The sequence below is a fragment of the Emydura macquarii genome, unplaced genomic scaffold (genome assembly GCF_026122565.2).
Source record: "Emydura macquarii macquarii isolate MOO-44397 ecotype Brisbane River unplaced genomic scaffold, CSIRO-AGI_Emac_v2 contig_2246, whole genome shotgun sequence".
In the NCBI taxonomy this organism is placed as follows: Eukaryota; Metazoa; Chordata; order Testudines; family Chelidae; genus Emydura; species Emydura macquarii.
The window spans coordinates 2,742,346-2,768,601 of NW_027132383.1; the positions used below are offsets into that span (position 1 = coordinate 2,742,346).

At 41.7% G+C, this 26,256-nt stretch overlaps 1 protein-coding gene across 1 annotated transcript in view; it reads right to left on the reverse strand.

The window, feature by feature from the left end:
- Positions 1-26,256, reverse strand: part of LOC137161083 (uncharacterized) — an 81,827-nt gene that overhangs the window by 33,319 nt on the left and 22,252 nt on the right. Inside the window, exons 6-12 of the mRNA XM_067560119.1 lie at positions 18,830-25,823; positions 15,816-17,238; positions 11,616-11,841; positions 4,457-4,669; positions 4,114-4,320; positions 3,276-3,457; positions 1,695-1,812 (exon numbers count right to left, since the gene is read on the reverse strand). Of these exons, the coding sequence (XP_067416220.1) occupies positions 1,695-1,812; positions 3,276-3,457; positions 4,114-4,320; positions 4,457-4,669; positions 11,616-11,841; positions 15,816-17,238; positions 18,830-25,823 (9,363 nt within the window). The remainder of the gene's footprint in view (positions 1-1,694; positions 1,813-3,275; positions 3,458-4,113; positions 4,321-4,456; positions 4,670-11,615; positions 11,842-15,815; positions 17,239-18,829; positions 25,824-26,256) is intronic.

Here is a 26,256-nt window from a genome sequence, read left to right on the forward strand (position 1 = left end):
CTGCCTGGGCAGCTGCAGAAAAGGACCCCCCAGTGTGCCCTGGTTGTCCTAATGGAATATTGGGCTGCATAGGAGGGGCATTGCCAGCAGGTCACGGGAAGTGATTATTCCCCATTCGGCATTGGTGAGGCCGCATTTAGAATACTGTGTCCAGTTTTGGGCAAAAAAGATGTGGACAATTTGGAGAGAGTGCAGCGGAGGGCAACCAAAATGATTAGGGGCTGGAGCCACTGAGGGCTGGTTTAGTCTGCGCGGCTTTTAACTACCTGAAAGGGGGTTCCAGGGAGGATGGAGCTAGGCTGTTCTCGGTGGTAGCAGATGACAGAACAAGGAGCAACGGTCTCAAGTTGCCGGGAGGTCTAGGTTGGACATTAGGAAAAAGTTTTTTCAGGAGGGTGGTGAAGCATTGGAATGGGTTACCGGAGGGAATCTCCATCCTTACAGGTTTTTAAGCTGAGGCTTGACAAAGCCCTGGTTGGGATGATATAGCTGAGGTTAGTCCTGCTTTGAGCAGGGGGTTGGACTAGATGACCTCCTGAGGTCCCCCACCTGCTGAAGGCCTCTTGTGCCCCCCACCTGCTGAAGGGCTGGCCCAGCACCCTCTCACAGGCTGGCAGCCGGTGGCTGGCCCTCCCCCCGTTGGTATGCCACTGGACAAGTAACTTCAACTTTGTTTTGTGTAAGCCTCCCTAGCCATCTCACCTGAGGACATGACACAAGACACACAAATAGGCTTGGCTGCAAGCTCCTGAAGTAGATAATTTGTTTATTTTCTCTATAAAAGGCCCCTGTACAACCGTGCCACTATTAAGTGAATAATAGTTACATTCATCTATCAATATATGTTAATAATTATTAGTATTATTTTTGTAGCAATCAGGATTGGGGTCCTGTTATATGGCATGCTGTACAAATGCATAGGAAGAGACAGCCCCTGATCTGAAGAGACTTTAAAGATTAATTGAGACTGGATACAATAAATGAGCAACCAAACAGGAATGAACGGGGAAGGGAGGGTCACATCATATAGACTTCTGCACAGTCAGCTGGTTTTAAATATTTAATTATACAATATATATCAGCAATAATGAACCCTAGTATCTGAGGCAGAATTTTCATCCATCCACTGCAATTGCTATTAACGACTTTCCTTACCTACAACAAATGAAGTACAAAGCCTAACTTCCGTTCATCTTTAGACTATAGAATAGCCTTCCAAGAGAAGGAAAAGCTCTATTGCTTGGGCTGTTCCAATGTTTTGCCCTGTGTGGTCTGTAAGAACATACTGCAAGGTACAGTTCAGCACTGTCTTCTGGGTGATGGACTAGAACTAAGAGCATTTTCCTCTCTAACGTGGCAGTTTGAGAGCTGAGGATCCCCTTACATCTCCTCTTATTGAGCTGCTCCCAAGGCGTGAGTCAAATTTTCTTCATATACTATCTCTGGATTATCCATCCTCCTCTTGCCCTACTAGGGCAACTAAACTGTGAAAAGTCTTTCTCCAGCTTTGAAATACAGCCCATCCGAGTCTGAGTGGCAAGGATGAAGTTAGCTGGAGGAGGACAGCTCTTTTTCAGGGAAGCAAAGTGCATAACCACTAAAACATGATTTTCTACTGCCTGGAAGCTGTTTCCAGACCCAAACATATTTGCCACACAGCATCTTGTGCTAGGTGGGGGAAAAAAGTTACCAACCTCTTGCTGGAGTTGAACATAAAGGGTTTCCTTCTCCATTTCCATTTGCACCCGCTGGTTTTCCAGCTCTTCCAGTGACTTTTCCAAGGGCTGGATTTCATCTCTTAAATCCAGGTCACTGCAAGATCCAGGTCACTTAAAAGTTAGGCTATAAACAAAGTGAGCCACTACAAAAGGACATTGCATACACCGATATTCTACTTTAATGAAGTAGATATTTTTGCTGTAAAATAATTACACAGATATTCTGCTTTAATTGCTCAATTACTAACAGCAACTCACTGTGAACCAATCTGACAATCCTGTGCCACTTGTTTTGTTTGCAAAGCTTTTCCAGACGGATGAGTTCCATGGCTCACTGGTTGGCACAGCACACTATAATCTAGGGCCCTCATGCTATAGGGCCTGATCAGAGCCCAGTGCAGTCATGGGGAAGATTCCTATTAACTTCAATAGCTTTTGGATCAGGTTCACAGTTAGCAAAGCTGGGATATTACATGTAAAAACTTACATTTCCTTGTCGGAAATAAACAATCCAGGCAAATATTTTCCAAGATTACCATGGAGCATACAAAAATGAGACAGTCACACAGATAGGAAGGTTAATAGCAAGGCAAAAGGACTCCATCCACACATATCAATTCTGCTTCTCAGACAGTACCCAAGTGAATGTTCCCTGAATACACTCTACCTTTTAAGGGTTAGAGTGTGAACAGTAGGACAACAATGGTTTTTCCTGAAGCTAAGACAAGAACACTGCATCTTGGGGAGCAGATTACAATCCAGATCCGTGACTCGCCCTGAAGTCAGAGGAAGCTGAGAATGCTAACACCTCACAGAACTAAGCGTTTGAATTTTAAGACAAGAGACTGAGAACCTGTCTGTTATGGGCCTGTAAAATGCTCAGCAGAAAGCACAAGTCAAGACACTAGAAAGCCCAGCACACAGACACTCTGATGACAGATAAATACTTAGCACTTTTTTAGCAATTTATATCTTCAGAGCACTGTACTAGCATGAGTTAAAGAAGGTACAGTCCATTGTAATTCAATGAGTGAAAGCCTAGAGACGCATCAACTTTTCCCAATAGGAACATAGTTCACTGCTGTGGCCAGTAATCCATACAGTACAGTATGGCCAGTAATCCATACAGTAATCCATACAGTCAATCATCTGCCTAGCCCCGGCCAAACCAGAACACTTAGCTGATCATTTCCTGATTTTGTACACTTTAGGGCTCGCTTACATGGCAAGCCCTACAAGTAGTAGTATGAGCAGTTACACTCTGACTTTCACTGTCCTGTAACAGTGTCCACCACAGGATGTTAGTGCATGGCAAGCTGGTGCACTGCAGAGTCAGACCCTTGTTTGCTGCACAGTAACTTGCAAGCTCTTAGTCTCAGTGGGATCACCTCTACATTCTACCTCTACTTGTAATCTCCCGTTTTATGGAAGTTAAGAGCATCTCTTGTGCCCCTGGCAAGGTGCTGAAGTGGTTCTCAGATTAACAGAGCTTGAGTGAGCAAGCACTACCTCATGCAAGACATGCTACTGCAGCAGACTCGTAAGAGGTGAAGTTACCTGATTATTTCTGTAATGTTAAAGCTGTCAGTCTTAGTACAAACAAAAGCTAAACTCCCATATTGGCCATCCATGAGTAGCTGCCTCCGCAGGTTTGCGCTCAGAATCTCTTTGGCAGTCTTGTCATCCACTGCTCTGGTGATGCTGGCTACTACCCATACTGCGTTGCAATTCTTTAAATACTAAAGGATGGAAAGAAAAGTCAGTTTACAGGGAAACTGTAGTGATTAGTTCTAAAACTTGAGAGTTTCAACCAATTCTTACTAAATAATACATTTAGAAGAGCTGTCAAAAAGTTGTTGGTTTTCTTTTTTAAAGAAACACTGTTCATCGTTTCAGAATCTCCAAAACTGCATGGGTGTCTGAGTGGGAGAGTGACACTTAGAAATATTAAGTGGAAACTCCAGCTGGATAATGCAAGAGGAAAGAATTCCAAACCCATTTACATGCAGAGGCTTTCAGAGCTGCTATATAACAGTTATATGTGTCTAAAAGTGGTGAGTCATTTTCCAAATTTAATGTTAACAGAATGCAAAAAAATGGTTATCTACCGAAGGACCATAGTCGGTTGCCCAGAATGCACTAATACAAACACAATTTAGCAGTGATGCTGATGGGGAGGTACAAAAATGATTGCAATGGCAGAAAAGGTCTGTTTAGACACAAACACAGCTGTGTTACTTCTGTCTGGTTAACAATTCTTCTAGCTGCTTACAAAAATCACGGTTGTACTGTGGAGAGTAACAACAGTAAAACAGTAATTTCAAAAAAGAACTCTGCCATTATATTGCTATAGGAGAATTGATCTGTTGATTCCATTTCAGAGATTCCATTGTACCTCTTTGGCAGCACTATCCCTGGCAGCATTGGAATCTCGTACTCCAGGCAAATCCACCAGAACTGCCCCAGTCTTCAAGACATCAGAACCGGGAACACGGATCTTGACACATTTAACAATGGGCCAAAATTCTCCACCTTTCATGTCACGCAAGTTATCAGTTCGAGAATCAATGAATTTCTCTATTTTTGTGCGAAAATCTGCTGCCTAAGGGAGAGAAAACAAGAGTAAGGTTAACTAAGGAAATAGGCTGCGCTACTCCACTTATCATCTATATCAGTCTGCAATAGCCTGAACAGATGAAGATGCAGGAAGGTCACACCTTAAATCGTGCTGTGTTTACCTTCTCTGCAGAGATGTGTTTTACTGTTCCAAGATGCTGAGTCACTTCCTCCATCTGCTTCAGCTTTGAAAGTTCTGCTATCATCCCATATACAGCCTTCACACGACTATAGGCAGCACCAGCTTCAGTCTTGCGATCTGGGCATCGTTTCTTTAAGTTACCAGATTTGTCTTTCATATCTTCTAGCAGAGCTTTTAGCTCATTATCCCACTCCTGAAGTGGGAAATATAGAAGTAGTTGAGACAATATTCCAAAAGATTAAGTTAGTAAATTCTTATAAGTAGAATAATTATTAAAGTTAAAATGAATCAAGACTAGATACTCTGTTTGCCTCAAGATATTTTTACTGTATACAGAGGAATGAGTTTCATTACAGTTGCTTTGCTGAGACCAAGAAACTTTTTAACTGATTACACGAGCTAGTCAGCAAAATAGGAAATAATTTTCAAACATTTTTTAAAACTTGTTTTTTCCCCTTGAAGATTGATGAAAGTTTTCCACTCAGCTCTGATTCTCTCCCTAAGATATTTATAGAGCTCCCTTTTACCATAGTACCTAAGCACTAAAATTAAACAAACATACAAGCACTAAAATTAAAGATACAATATGAATAGCAATGCTAAGACTTGTGAAAGACAACAAAATGCCTACTGAGGCTGTCCACCAATGAATTTTGGGCTCCTGGCAGGTATACTACTGATAGGGTGATATAGTTCTTGACCCACCAGCTCCATAAGGTAATCATTTCTGTACACGCAGGACTGATCTTGCTACTCCCTGATTATTTATGTAGAATACAGTTGTTATATTGCCCAAAATTATGAGACTATGACAAGATTGCCTGACAGGTAGAAATACCTTGCAAAATAATTCCTAGAACCAATTTTTCTAAAAAATTATGTTCTTGATTTTAAAATGGTTAATGATGGAGAATCCACCATGACCCTTGCTAAACTGTTTTAATGACTAATTACTCTTAAAAACATATACTTTATTTCCAATGTAAATTTATCTAGCCTCAACTTCCAGCCATTGGATCATGTTAATCTTTTCTCTGCCAGATCAAAGAGCCTATTATTAAATATTTGTTCCCGTGTAGGTACTTGTACATTGTAATCATGTCATCACTTAATCGTCCCTTTTTTAAGTAAATAGATAGATTCCAGGAGCTCAATCACTCTAAGGCAGATTTTCCTTTAATTAAACTTCCTTTAATTATTCTCATGGCTCTTCTCTAAACCCTCTCCAATTTTTCAACAATCTTCTTTTGTGGGCACCAGAAGTGGACACAGGATTCCATCAGTGGTCACAGAAGTGACCAATACAGAGATAAATGTAACCTCTCTACTACTACTTGAGATTCCCCTGTTTATACATCCAAGGATCACACACGCTTTTTTGGCCACAGCATCACACTGGGAATTTATGTACAACTGATTATCCACCATAACCCCCAAATCTTTTTCAGTCCCTTTTCCCCAGAATAAAGTCCCTCATACCTATAAGCATGGCCTACATTCTTTGTTCCTAGATTTATCCATTTACATTTAATCATATTAAAAACAGTTTGCTTGCTCCCAGTTTACCAAGCAATCCACATCACACTGCACCTGTGACCTGTCCATATTATTATTGACCACTCCACCAATGTGTGTGTCATCTGCAAACTTTATCAGTGATTATTTTACATTTTATCAAGAGCTATGAACAATGTGTCCTTTTCCAGGGTTAGTATTATCAATACCAATATAACCATGTGTAATTTTAGTTTGTGAATAAAAAATGTTTAGTCATTGCAGGTTGAAACTGGGTCGCCACCACTCTTTTTGGGAACGAGGAAATATTTCACAGAAACCGCTTCCCAGATGCTGAAGAGATACTCTCTCCTCCATCAGGAATCAATATAGCAGGTATCTACTCATAAGAGTGGTCCCTGAAAAGGGGAGGTTTTGAAGGGGGGAGACAGAGAGAGAGAGCAGCTTGATGGTATAGCTGAAATGGAAAGCTGACTGCTTTTTATCCACTGTTACCCCCAGGTCCTTTTCTGCAGAACTGCTGCCTAGCTTGTCGGTTCCCAGTCTATAGCTGTGCATGGGATTCTTCCTTCCTAAGTGGAGGACTCTGCACTTCTCTTTGTTGAACCTCATTAGATTTCTTTTGGTCCAATCCTCCAGTTTATTTAGGTCACTCTGTATCCTATCCGTACCTTCCAAGGTATCTACCACTCCCCCCAGCTTAGTGTCATCCGCAAACTTGCTGAGAGTGCAATCTATCCCATCTTCCAGATCATTAATGAAGATGTTGAACAAAACTGGCCCCAGGACCGACCCCTGGGGAACTCCGCTTGTGACCGGTTGCCAGCTAGACATGGAGCCATTGATCACTACTCATTGAGCACTATGCTCTAGCCAGTTCTCTATCCATTTTATAGTCCATTCATCCAACCCATACTTCTTTAACTTGCTGATAAGAATACTGTGAGAGAGAGTATCAAAAGCTTTGCTAAAGTCAAGGTATATCACATCCACCACCTTCCCTACATCAACAGAGCCAGTCACCTCATCATAGAAAGCAATCAGGTTGGTCAGGCATGACTTTCCCTTGGTGAATCCGCGTTGACTGTTCCTGATCCCCTTCCTCTCTTCCAAGTGCCTTAAAATGGATTCCTTAAGGACCTGCTCCATGATTTTTCCAGGGATTGAAGTGAGGCTGACCGGTCTGTAGTTCCCTGGATCCTCTTTCCTCCCTTTTTTGAAGATGGGCACTATATTTGCTTTTTTCCAGTCCTCAGGGACCTCCCCCTGTTGCCACAAGCTTTCAAAGGTTGAGGCATAGGCATTAGTTTGTATGGTTATTTATGGTATTTCCTCTTCGGGGCTGGTATATACATACACCCAGGGAGTGAAGAGTTATCTTGCAGTCCTTTAGCGAGTGCGAAGACTCATCTCTCCTTTCGTTGAAAAGATTGGGTTCGAAGGGCAAGTCCTCTATCTTGTTCTGGACCTCCCTAGGAAAGTCCCCAAAGAGTGCAGCCATGATTTTCTGTGCATGTCAATGACAGCTGCCATTGAACTGGATGCAGCATCAGCCTCCTCAACCATAGATTGTAATAAAGTTCTGGCAACCAGTGTGCCTTCACCACTAAGGGCCAGAAATTGAACCCTGTCCTGCTAGGGTAGTTTGTCCTTAAAATCTAGGAACTCTGCATTCTTTAGAAAATCATACTTAGCCAACAGTGCCTGATAGGTCAATATTCTGAACTGGAGGTTAGTAGACGTAAAAACACCTTCCTCTCCAGCAGGTCCAGACGTTTAGCCTCTACCAGTGGGGGTGGTCCTTGGGTGGTGCTGCCTAGATCTTTCAGGGACAGCCTGAACAACCAGAGTTTTGTGTGGGATGGGTAAATAAAAACTCTACTCCCATGGCCAGCACAAAGGAATGCTTCTCAGCCCTCTTGGGGGTGGGGCACATGCTGCTGGTATATGCCAAATTGTTCTTGCCAATTCCAATATGGCTGTGTTCACTAGGAGGGATCCAGTGTGGGTTTCATGGGTTTCAGAATGTCCAGAAACTTATGCTGGGTGTCCTGTATTTCCTTATGAGATGTGGAGCACTTCAGCTAAACTCTGTTGCAGTTCCTGGAATTGCTTGTGGTCATCCAGAGAGGATGGTGAAGCTAGAGCAACTGCCTCATTCAGAAATGAGAAAGGTACCCCCCGTCAGTACCAGTGGAACCAACTCATACTCTCCCTTTTCTATAGGCTCAGAAGGATGTTCTGATTGTTCTCTTGGAAGGGAGGGGTGATATGACTCCTTATTAGATCACACAGATCTTGGGTGTTGTGTGTATGGGTTGTGTGCAGTTCTGTCTGTCCATACCAACAGAGCCAAAGCAGGAAGGGTCTTAGTTGGTGGATCCATATGGGGTTGGGGCATTACTGCCGATGACTGAGGTTCCCAATGTGTGCTTTTTGTCAGTACTGGTTCTCTGCTTTTTGACCTCAATGGTGGTGTTAATGCAGCTGTGTGACTGTGATACTCCTATGCTGTTCGTGGAGCTCTGCTGTTAGCTGCACTAGCATAACTGCAGCTTGTTGATTCAGCAGACCTCAATGTTCACCATAAAGACAGACCACAGTGGCACAGGCTCAGCCAGGGTTTATTATTGACAAGGCACAGTTCTAATGCCCTGGCTCAACAGTTAAAGGTACACTAACATGCCCAAGATAAGGTATTAGCTCACACCACATTAGGTCATGCCCTAGGCTTCCTTCCATTCTCCATTTATATGTTGATACAAACAAGTTACATCTTACATTACGAACATTACCACCTTTGTACCTCCTAGTTCGAACAAAACATCCTCATCCATTATTCTGTCATCCCATTCTTACCTTTACAAGGTACAGGAACACACAGACCCCACCATCTTAATAATGTGTTTAGGTAATTACTTAAGAAGTCAGTGGGTTCCTGCATCATCCTCTACAGTCAGGAACTTGTTTACCTAGTTAGCGAATATCCAGATGTTACTATTCTGACAAGATCTACTTTGATTCACTACCTTTGGGTCATACTGCTATGAGCGCCTCAGAACCCAGCAAGGCCTACAGATGGTACCTGTCAATGGCAGTGTTGCCAGTGCAGAGTCTAGTATTGGTGGAACCTTGTTCTTATCCATCTTTATATTGTGGCCTTGGGACTTGGGCCCTGGGAGCGAAGATTTGCCTGACTTGGATGGAGTTGGGGAGGGATCATCCTCTTCAGAGTAGACTTAGAGGAGACTCTGCTTTTGTGCTCATGAGAGTGTCCCCTGCTCTCCTGAGCAAACCCTGATGGAGGGTCCATAGGTGTGATCTTCTTCACTCTTGCATCAGGCCTCATGCTAGGAGACATGCTCCTTGAGAACTCTGGTTGATGTACAGGGAGGTTCCCCAGGCCTGGGTCTGACAGGAGCCTTAGAGCCTTCTCTATGAAGTGCTTTTTAAGTCAAAATTCTCACACGTGACAGGTCTGGCTGGGTAAGGCAACAGATACTGCATTTGGAGAAGATATGAGCTTCCCTGAGGCAGTACAGGCAATGCTGATGGTCATCACTGACCAGAAAAGAGCAGGGACAGGAAACGCAGCTTTTAAAGCCCAGCATTCTGGGCATAATCTAATTCCCACACGAGGAAGCTGGGAAGGTTCTCCATGGTGGGGAAACTACCTAACCACTAGCTAGTATTAATAGTTCTATTAGTATAACTACACTAAAGAGCAAACTGATGAACTTTGAAGTATTTACAGGTCTGAAGACAAGGCTAAGGCTAAAGAAAAGGAGACATGCCAGACAGTGGAGTTTCCAATTCAGGCCATTCCTCAGGTAGAAGGAACTGGAGAGGCAGCTGGTGCGAATCACGAGGAGAGCAGGAGCGCAGCTGCAGACCAACAGACACTACTTGCAAGAATTTTCCAGTCTCCGGCACATGGAGCACATGTGTACCCAAGGTGGAATACACACAGGGACCTCGACTCCAACAAGAAATGAAGTTTACTTACCTGTAAACTACGCTCTTCAAGATGGGCTCTGCATATTCACACTCATGGCATGTGCCTACTGGGCATGCTCAGACGTGGAACTTTTACTAGCTGTGCCCGCTGGAGTGCTCACAAGCTCCCACTACCCTCTCCCCTCACCACTCAAACATTCTAAGGCTGAGGTCACTTAAAGAAAAAATGTAGGCCATGATTGTGTGCGCACAACTTGAGACATTTTTCAAGGGGCCTGATTTCCACAGGGGAGCAATTTCTGAAGATCAGGTTCTTTCAACTGGGCACCCAACAATTCAGGCACCCAAAACCATTTCTGAAAATTCAAGTTTTAAATTAAATTAAATGCAAGTCACTGATGGCACTGGCCTAGGAGAAAGCTCCTGCTCACCAAGGAGAAGTGGTTTTTTCAAACCCTGGCACAGGAAGTCTTAAAAGTAACACTCAGCTAAAAGGTCAAATTACCATCATCACAGACACCACAAACAAACCCACATGTCAGTTTCACATCTCTTTGAAACAAGGTCAGAGAGATTTTAATCTCATTATATTTAGTTGTTTTACTTCTCTCTGGGTTTAGAAATCTATTACATTCCAACTGAAAATAAGGCACACGTTTATGATGATGAGAGTAACCAACAGAACAAATTTAACAAGGTCATGATGAATTTTCCATCATTAACAATTTTTAAATCAAGACTGGATGTTTTTCTAAAAGATATGCTCTAGGAATTTTTGTGGACGTTCTATAGCCTGTGTTGTACAGGTGGTCAGACTAGATCAGAGGTTCCCAAACTTTTTCTGTCACGGACCTCTCCCCCCTGTACCCATAATGGAATCTGTCCATGGTCCCCAAGGAACCGTGGTCAGGGGCCAGGGTCAGAAACGGAGGCCACAGGCAGGGCCGGAGCTGCGGCTGGGGCCGACAGTGGAGCTGTGTTTGGGGCCAGGAGCCAGAACAGAGCTGTGGGCAGAACAGGACTTGGTGATGCTCCCTTTCTGCCCCATCTGGGGGCTGTCTGGGCCCCACCATGCCCATACCCCCTCGAACATTCCCACCCAGTTTGGAGACCACTGGACTAGATGACAACAGTGGTCTCTTCTGGCCTTGGAATCTATGAAACCCTTACAAACTAGAACACAATCCCAAAGATCTAGCGGGGCACCCAAAATTTTCAGATGAATGGCATTCACATGATAGTAAAACTGTTCAAAAGGCATTGAGAAGACTGTGTTTCAAGTTGCCAACTCAGGTACAATGAAAAACATGCCCATTAGTTTTGCGGATTGGCTTTAAAAGAACTGTGCTAACTGGAACATTCACTCAGGAGTATAGCGCAACCCGTAAAGAACGGAGACTGAGAGCAAGACAATCCAAATTAGGTTAATGGGTTTCAGGAAGCCAGAATTAGAGGACAGGTCCATGGGGAGGGAGGGAGACAGACAATGTCGTAGATTTCACATTTTGCCCATGAAGACAAAATGCATCTGCACTGCACAAGAACAAAATTACTCTTCTTTAACCCTGTTTACCTTAACACAATAGACTGTCATTGTCATCATACAATCATTCTATTGGCAAAATTTAGCCATTTTAGGGATACTTAGATTTATCTTTGCTACCTACTTCTTTAGAAAGAAACTCCACATCTGCTTCATATAAACTCTTCCCAGACGTCTTGGAGATCTCCACCACCACAGCAGTGCAGGCTCTCATGGCCGATGTAGGCAGCACGGCTTCCTCATCCAGCAAGGCATTTAACAAGCTGCTTTTCCCTGCTCCAGTGTTCCCCACCACTGCAATGTACGTCTTTGGCATTTTTGTATCTTTCTGCAACTTTTCCATCTGTTCTCTTTAATTTAAAAAAAGGGGGGGGCACAATCATGAAGCAGTCACCTGGCAGCATTTAACTTATTTAAACTTCCAATTTGCATAAGTAGCTATTTTGATTAATGCGAGTTTTGAAGCCATAAATTACATACAAGATGAACTTTATAGCTGCATACAAGAAGAAATGCCTACCACGTTCCCAAAATTACCCCATCAGAGATCAAATCAGAATTAGTCATATCCTACTTGTATTCCAGAACCCATCATTGCACACTCAAACATTTCACTTACAATGTACTTCCTACTATAGAGATGGTTTTATTGGTATAAAATGTTTTATACAGGTATATTTCTGTACAGGAAGGGGAATAAACAATACTGGTATAAGGCATATTTACACTAGTAAAACTGAGAACACTCTCAAAGTTGTATCTGTATAACTATTTTGGTTAAAAACCCCACACCCTAACTGAAATAGTCGCACCAATACAAAAACTGTGTTTAGACCAGGCCATAGTAAGGTCTGCCGAAGTGGGAGGCCTCCTTCACTGCATTGACATGTATAAGGTTATAGGGGATTTATGAAGTGCTAAATAAGAGCTAAGTAAGCAAGCAGAATAGGGGAGCAAAGAGAATAGACCAAAGCTGAATGCAATGATGAGCCAAATCAACTGGGGAGAGGAGAAGAATTTAATCAGAAAAATGAGAATGATAATTGGAAGTTTAACACTTTAATCATGAGGGTAACTAACCACTGGAACAATGTAGCAAAGGTTATGGTGGATTCTCCATCACTGGTGATTTTTAAAATCAAGATCGAATCTTTTTCTAAAAGGTCTCCCTAGGAATTATTTGGGGGAACTTCTATGGCCTGTGTTATACAGGAGATCAGATTAGATGATCACCATGGTCCTTTCTGGCCTTGGAATCTAGGTATCATCTGTTCTTTTGCTGGTAGGATCGCTGCACCTTCTAATACTGTTATTTACTTGCTGCAATATTTGACAAATCCACATGATTTCCAGCTTTGGTCACTGCTTAATAATCTGGGCACATGAGCAAATCTGACCTCTCTCAAACAACATCTTTTTTCCCCTGTTAAGCCCTCTCTTCAGCAATCAACAAAATTTATGATTATTCTACAGAATAACTGTCTGCCTCCAAGATTTATGCTTATGTAAAGCTTCTACAAACAATTCAACTTATGTTTTCTTTAAGAATTGAAGAGCTCTATATAACAATAGTTTTAACAAACCAAGAAAGCAATATATAATTAGCAAGGGATAAAGATAGAGGCCCCTCAACATGATAGGACATAAATACAAGCAATAAATTCCATGGGGATTTTCTATCCAAGTGCAATAAAAATAATTCTCCTTTATTTTGTATATAACTACAGCATATATAAGTTCTGTATTGTCAGTGATGTAGATACATGCTAGTATTTTGGCGCTCCAGAGTCCAAAAGACTACTGAAAATTGCAACTATCTAAAGAGTATTTATGTCTGCTCCAGACTAACAAAAATATCAGAGCTGTGCATCTAATAAATTTCAAACCACAGAACTATGCTTACTTAGGAAGCATGTTGGGATGAACTAGCTCTTTGGGGTTCAGCAGAGAATTTCCGAGACAACAGCACCCTAATCCAAATCAGCTTCTGGAAAGAAAACCCAATATCCCTGCATCTATTGCAGGGATTTATCCAGGACTAACAGGAGTTCATGAAGTGGGTTTACTTTAGCAAGTGACCTCTGCTACCCTGCCAATTAACCCAGCGGGAATCATAACACCTGCTGCTAGCCTTCCTTAGGAGCTCAATGAGACAAGCCAGTGAACTTGGTCAGAACTCTGGCCTCGAGAACTAGGAAGAGTGATTTTCCTACAGTTTTGACTGTTTATTAACAGTATTTATCCTGCAGTAGTTCCCAGAGACCCCTGATCAGGATGAGTGTTCCATTCTGCTACAGACGGTACAAACTCATGACCTGATTCTTGTCCCAAGGAGCTTGCAATTTAAGTTTCCATTTTTAAAATAACAGGTGCTGTTGTTCTGGGACTATAATTAAAGAGACTGGCCTAGAAGCACAGGAAGACAGAAGTCTATGGTGTGCCCGTAGGCCCTTCACAGAACCAGAAAGCACCCCAGAAAATGGGAAAGTCTTTGTTAACCAGTGTGTGTCTTAGCGTATGGAGGTGGAGGAGGCCTCAAAAGTATTACAGGAAAAGAAGGTCAATATTGTACTACTGTATTCCAGCCATACTCGTTATGCACATTGACTAGAAGTTTCCAGTGATATAAAGCTTCTGTTTCTAATTTTTAGATGTCACAAGATAAAGAGACCTTAAACTGGTCTCTGGTGCAGGACTAAATTGCCAGTCTTAGGTTTCAAGAGGATGGGTATTTTTTGTTTAACATTGAGGGAGCTGTGTGTGAAACAAACACACATCTCTATAGCAGATTGAGGATTTTTTTGTTTTGTTTTTAATGGACAACTGCTTGAAGCTACTCAGAGGTTTGGAATGTTGCACAGTTCTGAGAACCTGGATTAGCTGATGACAATACATAAAAGGCAAGAGGTATATTAATGTAAAACATGGATAACACTACACGTGGAGCATGCACAAACTTGTACATCTTAAGAAAACATTCAGATAATCAGTGTTTCCTATTCAATTCATTTTCTTTCTATGTGGGTGTGATGGGGTGATCTGCCCCTTAAAGGCAGTAGCACCTAGTGGTCAGTCCACCCCGCCACATAACATAGCTCTTTAAGGGTCCAACAGATTATTATACATGAGACCTAAGGGAGATAAGAACTAGAGGGGAAGAGGCCACGGGAATGAACAGGGAATGGAGACAGGATCTTGTCACTGTTCCTGTAAGGGCCCAGGGCCAGGAGCCTTGCCGAGAGGGTGGGCCAAGTCTCCTTTCTCACCCAACCAATAAAGAATGAGCTGGGAGAAATGCCTGTAGAAATGCTGCCTCCTCTCAACAGCAGGGCAGATACCTGCAAATACTACAGAAAGTAAATAAGCTCCTGCACAACCCTGAGTTAGCAAGGGAAGGTTGCCTGGTGAACATAGAAAGCATAGAAAGATTGAGTGGGGGGAAAAAATGGTCAGCTTGGGGAAAAGCTGTCTGAGACTCTACAGTAGACCTAAAGCCTAACTCCAGCTCCAAGGAGGAGAGCTAGCAGGCTCCTATATTAAAGGAATGAGACATGGGGGATTGTCTGAAGTCTAACCCAGCTCTGGGGAAAACAGGTGGGGCCTTCTGAACAGTGGAGGAAACTGACCAGGACTTTTACATGGTCCCAGAGAGGACATGAACTGGAGAGGCTAAACAGGTGAACTAACTCTGTAGAATGAGTTAATAAACCTGACCCAGTAAAGGAGTATATGTTGGAACTGTAAATAAAACTAGACTGCGCAAAGAAAGGTTGAACTAACCTGGTCTGGGTAACTGTTTGAAAAGACTCAAGGAGCACCAAGTCTAATGCACCTGCAGGGCCACAGCAGACCACAAGAAGACATACTGGAGAGGCATGCCCTCATGACAACCACCCAGGATATCTACGTAGTTTCCTGTTCTGACCCCATTAATGTATGTTTTCACGCTGATAATCCATACTGGCTGAATACTACGTCCTCAACAGTTTCTTAAGAAATTCACCACTGGGGCAACACCATGCATGAAAAGATTCTGCCCAAAAGAAATGCTGTTCAACATTTATGATTTCTTGAGAACAGGAAATAAAAATGACTGTTTAACAAATTTACCTCTTATAAGAAGCCTAGAACATCCCTGTGAAGTGGCTGCAAACCCTACTTTACAAATGGGAAAACCGAGGCACAGAGGTTAAAGTGACTTGCCTAAGATCTTGCAGTGAGTCAGGAATCCTGCCTACCAGTGTGCTTTGGCCACTATGACCCTGCTTTCCACTAATAGTCTCATTAGTTTGACAGCTACTGAATCTCAAGAATAAAGCTTTACCTCCATTCCCCCATGTGCGCTTCGTCAATGCCCTCCACAGCACAAAGAGTCTGCGAAATTTCATCGAGCACAGTTTGACACTGACTCAACTGGACCTCAATGTCTCCCTCTGATAAAGCCCAGACTTTCTGCACCTCACTCTCCATTAAAATTGTATTACGGGAATTTGCTGTGGGAGCAGAGTTTTCAGCATCAGAGAGATTGCCCAGATTTTTGGTTTCAGACAAAAGTCCAATAGCATTTGAACTCTCTGTTAACATGGATGGAAATTCTTGCATATCTTCACCAAAATCCTTGGAATGAGAGGAAGCTTCTTCATCCGAGGAGCAAACACGCTCTGAAGCTGGTAGGCTAAACCTCCATGCCTTAAATGTACAAGGAGAGGTAACCCTACCTTGAATCTGTACGTTCATAAGATCTGCTACAGTCGTTGGTTGAAATGAATTGTCTGGCAGGGAGCTTACTGGAGTTTCTGAGGCACCATGTGGGTGCAAGGTTGAGATTACTGGAGAATGAGCTGTGGGATACTCCTTGAAGTCCAGGCTGAGATGATCAGAAGTGTCAGAAGGCGTCTGTACTTGCAGAGAACACTGCTGATTTTCTTCTTTGAAGGCAGGAAAGGCAGCAGGTTCACAAGCTAAACTGTTCAGTGCTGAGCTAGACAAATTCACACCCTCTAGTGCTGGCACACTGCTCATAAGCTTCAGAACACTCAAATCATTAGTAGTCTGTAAATCACTGGGTTCTCTCGATCCCACTGCAACGCAAGGCTCTGGAGCAACTCTTCCATCCATGTAATCAGACAGGTTAGTTTGTCCTTTCTGTTTTTGCTGGCTTCCATGGTGGTTATCTTCATTGAAGTCCTCCTCTCGGTCAGTTCTCTCATGGTGGCCATTAATCACCTTAGCAGCATCACCTGCCTCAGGAGGAGGAAGCTTTGAGGAAAAGAGGTCCAACTCTCTGTTGAAATAAGAGCTCTGAAGACATCTGCTTATGTTATTATTGACAGCTTTCTGAGAAGCACTGCTCACAGGGACTGCAGAAGAAGGGACAGGTGAATATGAACTTTTCAGCTTCTTCAGTGGTAAAGAGTGCGTGGCTTCAGGTTTGGATGGAGTTTGGGTAACATGATCAGTAAGGCTTGTCTGAGAAGTGGTGCACAATCCTGAAGCATCAGGAGTGCCAATTCCCTTTTGATTTGGTACTGGTTCCTCACTGGCAGACTCTGAAGAAATTGCAATGACAGGGGGATGCATTTTGGATGGAGGGGAAATGCTGCTTCTGTTACCATTGCCATGCTCCTCATGAGAAAGCTTTCTTTTTAACTGCGTCTGGGAATTAATACCTAGTCTTACACAGGATGTAATTTGTTCTCGTATAGGTGAGTTAGCGTTCCAATCCACTGTGACTCCAGGTGTTAAATCTTGGGGGGGGAAAAAACATCAAATATTTAGTTTGGTATTGACAGAAATCTAGACTATTCCAATCCCCACTTTGTCTCCTTGTATTCCTGCCTATCAAATACAAGTGTCTGCTACTTGCTTCTCAGCTATAACTTTGTCTCCTTTTCCTTTCCCTCCTATGTTCCCTGAATTCTGCCAATGATGCCAGCCTAGATACCCCTTTCACACACTGCTCCTTTCTGCCTTCTTCCAGGCCACCTCCAATACACGAAATGTCCTCCTCAATGTTTACCAGGTCATCTCTGTCTCTCACTCTCAAATCCCACCCCCATGTCTTACCTCTCAAAAGGCCACAACAGATTTAAAGTCACCTAATGTAACCAATGTGTCACTGCTTTACTATGTAACCACGTGATCTTTCTGCCATCACCTCTCTTAAATTCCGCTATTTTATTCATCCATATCCCACATTTGTCATGTCCAAATGTTAATTGCTTTTTGGGGTAGGGACTGTCTACTTGCTTTTGCGGAGTACCTAGCATGTTTTTGGTTGTTTGAAGAAACAAAGATAACTTGAAACATTTGGGTGTCCACCACCCTCACCCCTTGATTCAATGTTAGCTTTGCACCAACAAAAAACAGCTGCATTTTAGAGTGAGTAGCTTCATTTGTTTACACTCTGCTAATAGAGGCTTCCTCAGTTGAGAATATCATTTTTATCCTTTGATCCATTTTCATCTTTAAATCAATCAATCAATATTATTTGTTTTCTTCTCTTTACAGACTCAGATGGCACTGGTTTACATTTTTTAGGCTATTTTCACAAGTATACAGGTTAGAAACTTTTCTTTTTTAAATTAAAATTGAAATTCTGAAACAATTCCATGAACGAATTCTATGATTGCAGAGAAATACAGGGGCCTTGTTTATGTGTGTCTGCATAAATATGAGGCCTGCTCAGGCACATCTATCAGGTCTGTGTTAGGGTAGGTCTATAGTGTAATCACAGTGTGCAACTGCAGCTCAGGTAGACATGTCTCAGGTACTAGAGCAGTGAAGCTGCAGCAGCATGCACGTCAGTGTGGACTGTACAAGTCTGTCCAAAAGCCCATGACTGCAGTGTAGACATTCCCTTAGACAGAAGCCAGTGTTCCAGAACACTAGTAGGCTAGAGAACTACAATATTTGTATACTTTTCAGCAAATTTGATCAGCATTAGCCATACCACTCAGGCTGCTCTGTCCCAGTCATGAGGAGGCAGGGAAGATGAACAGAGTGTGTCTATATAAAATTATATACACATTAAATTTATAACTGAAATGCAGGAGCCAGAATAACAGAAGAAGTTTGTCTGATAAGGCAAGTTTGGTTCCAAAACACTACAAGTGTGTGACTTTCCTCATACAAAAGGAAAGTTTATCAATGTGAAACCAGACAACTATAAATTTCTCTGTACAATAGGGACTAGCATAATAAATATGACGTGTGCTGTAATAGCCAAATTAATTTATTTCTGGCAGTTCACCCCCAGCCACCACAACATACGGTTTCCCAAATGCATTTTTCTGCCTTCAGACATGTACTTTTCATTCCTTTAAAAAAAATTATTACCTTTGCAGGGAGAGCATGCAGGTTTTGTTTGAAGACAGGAGATTTCACTATGTTGTATGTTGTTGTGACCATCAAATTCAGGGACTTCATTTTGGTCTGCATCACTTTCTACCTTCAAGATGATCTGTGAACTAGGACCAGCCCCAATCACTGAATTGGCACAAGGAGCGGGAACTGATAAGTCTTCTATATTGGGCGTTTTGTCACCATTAAGTGTTCTCTCAGCCTGGTTCAGTGCTGGCATGTCATTTTTGGCTATGATGCTTTCAACATGATCTTCTGACTCCAACTGCTGTGGCAACACACTGGTTGTAACACACTGGTTGCTTTCTCTAGATGTTGCAATGAGATCTGAAGTTATATTTGTGTCTTCATCACTCCAAAACACAGCTGAGGCTTCTAAGGAGTTACAAGAAAAACCTGACTGTGTGTCAATAGCAGCTACTTTGCCACTGTCACTGCAAATACCTTCACGGAGACCATCACCTGTTCCACTAGAACTACTGCTACTAAGTGGATGGTGCTCACTTTCAACAGAGCTATTCGATATGTCAGAGAATATAAAGTCCAAATCTTTGACTTTGCTGCTCTCTTCAGACTCTACATCAGGTGACTTCAGGGGAGAATTAGCAGAAAAATATCTATTATTTAATGCTGAACACACTCTAGACTGAAACCGTTCCTCTTCAGACAGAGAATCTGCACTTGGGCTTTCTGGAATTTTACTTACTAAGTCTTTTTCTAGTACATCAGTCCATGAATCTGCTGAACCGGCAGCAAGTTCAGCAAACCTGAACTGACTGTCAAGGGGGAGAGACTGAGTCTCAGACATTAATTTAACTGACTGTTTTTCATTTACTTGAGGTTCAGTACTTGACAATAGAAGAGAACTGCTTCCCTCTCCACTTGTACTGCCATCACTGTCTACTTCAGCTACAGATTTACAGTCAGTGTCTTTTTCTACTTTACTTTCAATAGGTGGCACAAACACTTCGTGTTTTATGTTTTCATTTACCAGGTTATCAGAGTAATTTGGTTTTTTAAAAAATTCTCTCACCAATTGGGCAATATTTTTACTATTTTCCTTCTCCACCTCATCAAGATGCTGGGTTGTTTGAAGAGTGGTGTGTTTTTTAAAGAACTGCCTAACACCACTACTAACAAACCGGTCACGACACTCCTTCAAATCAGTGGGAATGGAAAACCAGGTTACATCAGGACTGGGCAGGTCAGATACAGACTCCTCCATTGAAAGAGACCCCAAACTGCAGTTTCTCTTTTGGGAGCACTGCTCATCTTCAGAAACTGAAGTTCCAGAATATTCATTTCTGCTAATATGTCTTTTTAGTGTTCTGAAAGAATTATTTTTGTTTGCCTCTTCATTCTGAGAATCTTTATTCTCTTCTTTATGAGAGTCCATTCTGTTCATAAGGTTAGATTCTGAAATGTTTAAACCTTCATCACTGTCTGCAGAAGAATCTGTACATCCTGCGGGCTGGCATATCGTTATTTGGGACTTCAGGGATTCAGATTCTTTGCTTTCTTGCTGCACGTGTACCAGTTCATTTGTTTCTGTTTTCTGATTAAATTTGTCTTTTTCTGCACAGAGGCTGGTCAGTTTTTCATTTTTTGGAGAGTCTTTAACAGTTTTTTGGGCTCCAAGAGGTGCTGCTAGTGTCCCCATGTCTAGTTCTTGAGTGCAACCATCAAGCAAGCTATCCTCAGGCTCCAGATTCTCCTCTAGCTTTTTTCCAGCTTGGATAGTATTAGAATCAGCATTCCCTACAAGTTCATCTGAACAACATACTTCTCTCTTATCCAAACCAACCTCTGCACAGTCTTTCACTGCTTCCATTTCTCTCTGGCTCCCTGATATGCAGGAAAATTCTACAGAATTATATGGACAATGTAAGAGCACAAGATCACATTCTGTAGTCGTTTGGTTCTCTGCTTTTTCTTCTCTCAGTGTTGGGCTTTTCACTAAGTGATTGAACTCACCAACTACTATACCTGTGCTACAATGTTCAGGTCGAGCAATTTTAATTTCATTTAGATCATATTCTGCATTGCAAAGAGAATAGCTCTTTTCCTCCAAACTCATGTCCGTTAACTTTTCTATACCTATCACTGATTTGATATCAGCTGTTTCAATCACTTTATCAAACTGATCTTCATCTGGGTTGTAGTCCAGGTCAGCTTGCAGAACAACACTGCCAGACACACACTTTCGATCAGAGATGACAGTGTCCCTTTCCTTCGGGATTTTGCTTCTCTCATACCGCATTTCAGTTGCATTTTTCATTCTCATGCTATTGTTTTCTTCCTTTTCCTTTTCGACTTCAGAGTCTGATATATATAAATTAAGCTCTTCTGCACTGAATGACTCAGACACCTTTGTAGGGTCAGTTTCAACTTCCTTTAGGAGGTTTTCAGCTATATTTTCTTTGGCAGATTCAGGTGTTCCAAATCCAATAGCATTTCTGTCTATACTGCATGGTTGTGTGTCCATTTCAGAATTTGGCAGTTTGATGCCACCTTCCTCTTGGCATATACTGCTTTGATTACTCCTTTCCACACCAGTTAGTGTCAAGATTTCCATGGGCATATTTTGTTCACATAGCTTTTTCAAACCACTGTCTATGACAAAATCCTCTGAATAAAGGGATTGTTTCATAGGATCCTTTTTGGATTCCAAGGCTATATTACTTTCCAAATGCTGGGACTCCACAGCATGGGAATCTGTCTCCTGCTGGTCATCAAATGCACTAGACTGCTGTCGTAATTCCAAATGGAAAGAGCTAACAGAAGAGTTCTCATTATCCTCTTGGTAATTATTCAGTGTTCCCAAATCAAGCTCACTAATGTGTGTATCAGTGTGCTTAAATTCCACTTTATCTTCTTCCAGAGTTACTGATTTTATACTCCATTTACGGTTTACTACTGCACCTCTATTTTCATCATTCAATTTCATATCGTCTTCATTCCTGGTGTCCTGCTGGGGCAAAATATAATCATTTACAGGTTCTGGATTGTTTCCCATGTCTCTTTTATTCACATAGGAAAGAGACTGCACTTGTGAACAGGAATAATCATTAAAGTCAGAGCTTCTTTCCACTACTAGAGAAGGGTGTTTGGATAAGCATAATGGAGAAAGATCACTTGCTTTTCCTCCCTCTAAGTCTGAAGAGGGATATGCTGTATTCCCTTCCAGACTGTGCGTGTGTGCTTCTGTAATGCTGTTGTGATTAAGATTTGTTTGTCCAACACATACATTTGCCATAAACTCTCTCTCTTTATCTACACCTTTGATTTCTATATTTTTCTGTTGTTCAAATATGCTGTCATTAATGACTGATCCTGAGTCACGTCTCTCTCTAGGTATTTTCATGGTTTCTTTGCTTTCAACACAATCTTCATCTGTCTTTTTATAAAATGTATTCTCAATACTAGCTGACTGATCAAGCTGCTTCCCCCCTGATGCTGTATCATCCACTACTGAGCAAGCAGTTTTCAGTTCCTGGCAATCAGTATCACACATCTCATTGTTATCATTAAGAGTGGAATCCAAAGCATGGCTGACTAGGATTTCAACTTTAATACACCTGGTGTTTGTGTTTTCTTCCAATTCTCTTTCAACCACAGAGACATCTGATTGGTCCTCTTCTTTCCATGGAGACCTCTCTCCCTCCAAAGTGCAGTCACTCTTCTGTGACAGACACTGATCAATAAGTTCTTCACCTACATTATTCGGTGGCTCAAGATTCATCACTTCCATCAATCTCTCTCTTGTGCTTTCCAAAAATGTCACTTTATTTGGAGAAGAACATGAAGCTACAAATTCTGTTTTCTCTTCAAAGGTTTCTAAGAGAGTTTCTGAAGACAGCTTTTTCTTTGCTATGGAATCTAACTTCATGTGTTTGGAGAACTCTCTCGAGGAATTTTTACTTGCATTATTATCCTGTATAGTTCTTTCATATGCCTCTGAAAACTGTTGAAGACTCAAGTTTGTGTTCACAGATACATTTACTTCTTCCTCACAGATACTAGTGTTTGACACACTATTTTTGTTTTCATTTACTGCAGGTTTTGTAGCCAGTAAGTTTATTTCCCTCTCATTTATGAGGCTTGTTTGAGTTTCCACTTCTGCATCTGATACTTCGATATAATCTTTAACTGAAGATATTCTGGTCTCTGTATCCATAGAATCCATCTTCAATTCCCTCTCATTTTTGTCTCCGTGTCTAACAGGACTATCCTTTATTGAAGAGATGGCATTTACATTCATAGCTGTTTGCTCATCATCTCCTTCAGAAGCATTTACTTCCAAATATATTTTATTGATACCAAAATCACTGGTAACCCCCTTCGGTACACCTTTTGTAGATACAGATGTAGTCATATATACATGGTCTGACTGAAAGTCTTCAGACTCTATACACACAGTGGCATTTAAACAAGCTGCATGAGAAATATTTGCCTTATTACATGAATTCTGTTTGACAGGAGCTTCAGTTTCATTTTGGGACAATGGCTGGATGTTAGCTTTTTGGTTCACTGTTTCACTGACGGACCTCTTGGCAGATGTAAAAGCCCCAGAATCTTCGTATCTGCAAGGATACTCAGGAGAAGTCATTTCTACTACTGTGGCCTGCAAACTGAAAAATGTTCCTCTCAAAGGTTTGACAACTACACCTGAATTACAAGTTTCCTCTTCCTTTGGAGATGGTTGCTGAGGTGAGCTTTTACTGTGTAAAGATCCAGAAGACGACGGCACACAATCATAAGTTACATCTTCCAAGTCTGTATCTTTAGATAGGATATGGTCTTTAGAAGGAGAACGTACATGATAGTCTGAGATATATTGTACACAAAAAGGCAGCTTTTCTGGTGCTGCGGTATCTGCATTGTTTTGCAGTAACTTTGTTACAAGCCCATTTACTGCCTCATGAGAATCCACTGATGATTCTTCCTCTTCTGAATGAAGCACATCCAGACACTGGACAATCTCTGTTCCACTGGCTCTAGAGACTTCTTGTTCTGTACCACAGCTCTGGAATAAGGCAACCCCATTAACATTGTCATCTTCATTTTCTTGGGATTCAGCAGAACCAATATCACACTCAGAACTGGACATTTCTTTTGCTGCACACATTGTCAGAATGTTATGAGCATTAGAAGAGTTCTGATATTCTAGGTTAATTAGTCCCGTGTCCGAAGGCATATAGTTCTGATCTAAAGCATTTTGCAACTTATTCTCAAAAACATGATCTCCGTGTATTGCTCTCACTTCTTTGTCTGACGTCATCATGATTTTATCATTGTTAGGTTCAGCTGCCTCTTGAATGTCTAAAGCAGTTGCAGGCTTCTGCGTTTCCACAGCTGAGGTATTATTTAAAGTTTCCAATTCTCTGTCAATCAAGGAGCAACTGTCACTTTCTACATCACTACTTTCTTTTACTGCTTCCTCATTTGGCATAAGGTGGATTTGCTTTATAACTGAACTCAGCTCATCTTTGCAGATCTCACTTTTGATTTCAGAATGCCAAACATTATGTGGAAGTTCTAAGCCTGGCACAAATGGTACGCTTACTTCCGGAGTTCTGTTTATAGTCATAGATTGAGAAAGCAAATCCAGCTCTTCTATAGAGGTTTTACCACCTACATTCCCTAGTTTTTTTGGGCTTACCACTTCTTTTGCAGAAGATGCACTATCTGGATCTTTACACAAAGCAATGTCTTCTGGGACTCTGCTTACTGTAATACAGTCATTGTTTTCTGAACAGTTTTCTACTTCAACAATAACTGATTCTGACAAGCTATTTACATTAAGACAGCCCTTTTGCTTTGAATGGGAAACGTAAGTTTCAGCATCAGTAACAGATGAAACTCCATGTGTGTTTGTATGTACACAAACATCAACATTATGCTGCTCGAATGAATACTCATTCAGTTGTTCTGTTGATCTTTCCTTTTCCATTAAATTCTCTTTATAACCACTGATTGATGACACTTGACCATTTTTCATAGCTTCATTTATTACTTCTGTGACTTGCATTTGAATGTAAGGTTCTGAACTTCCAGGAGTTTCATGTTTAGCTGTTTCTTCAGTGCTGTTAACAACATTGATCTCCATCACTTCCTCATCATTGTCAGAGTTTGCACAACTTCTAGGCACTGACTTATCAGTTACAGGAGCTAGTGGCTTAGAATCAAGGTTGCCTCCACATTCTACTTGAAATGAATCTGAAATATCTAGACTGTTATCAGAAACACTAGCTTTGACAATTGCTCTTCCACTTGGGTCACTGTCATGTGTCTCTACAGCATCCCTTGAGTGAGGAAAAGGTAGTGAAGGTTTCTGATTATCACAAGTTACAGCAGGAGGTTGTGTTTCTGTTTCACCACTGTCTTGTCTCTCATCTAGGAATGGTCTGTAAAACTTTGGCATGCTTCCTGATGTGCATGCTTGGCCTCCACTTGACGTCATACAGAGAAAGTCAGAATTAGCCAGTTCTGCTGTCCTTGCATTTTCCTGAAACAAAGACGGCTGTGTAATTTCAAAGATGCTTTGTTGAGAAGACTCTGCAGTGACTGCAGAACCCTTCCTATGGACATATTCAGGTGAAGCAGAACGTACAATCTGAGAATTAGGTGTACTATAGTCTTCCAATGAAGTATCTGGTGTTGCAATTGATCTACATGTTGCAGGCATTTCCAATTTGTTTGAAGTCACATTAACAGAAGTTGTACACAGAAAAGATTTAGCTGAAGACAGCACTGACCCAGCTGATGTTAATGGCAGAGTCACAGTGACCGTGGGAGGCTGTATATCACCACACTGTGTGCTAGATTTAGATAGAACTATATTATTTGGGACTATCTGAGAAGGCTGTGCCAACTGGGATATAATGGGAAGGCCAACATTTTTCTCAAACACCAGACTTGAGTTGTACACTTGTGGTCCTTCAGAAGACGCCAACAGTGGTAATTGAATCTGCAGAAAAGAGACAAGGGTCAGCACCATAAAGTGCTAAGTATAAATAATTGAAAAAGAATTCACTTTGGTTTTGTGTATTAAGTGTAAAAAGAAAAACTCATGTAGCAGGGATGACTTGACATTTCATATCTACTTAATCCCTCTTCACCACCACCACTTACTTACTTAGTGCCACCCTCCACCACACTACCCAAATTACTACATAAGAGAGAATTTTTGACTAGAGGGATTCCTTCCTCCCCATATGCAGCTGATGACCCAAGTTTTATGGTTGGGGAGCTGATATTTATTGCACTCCAGGTGTAGTCAGTGCTGTTTTTCAGGAACTGGGCCAAGTTCCAGTTCTTTCTCGTTCTGTCTGGCCAAAGAAGGCACCGCTGAAAGAAGTTCAAAGCAGTGCAGGGATGATCAGAGGGAATTCAGCAAGAGA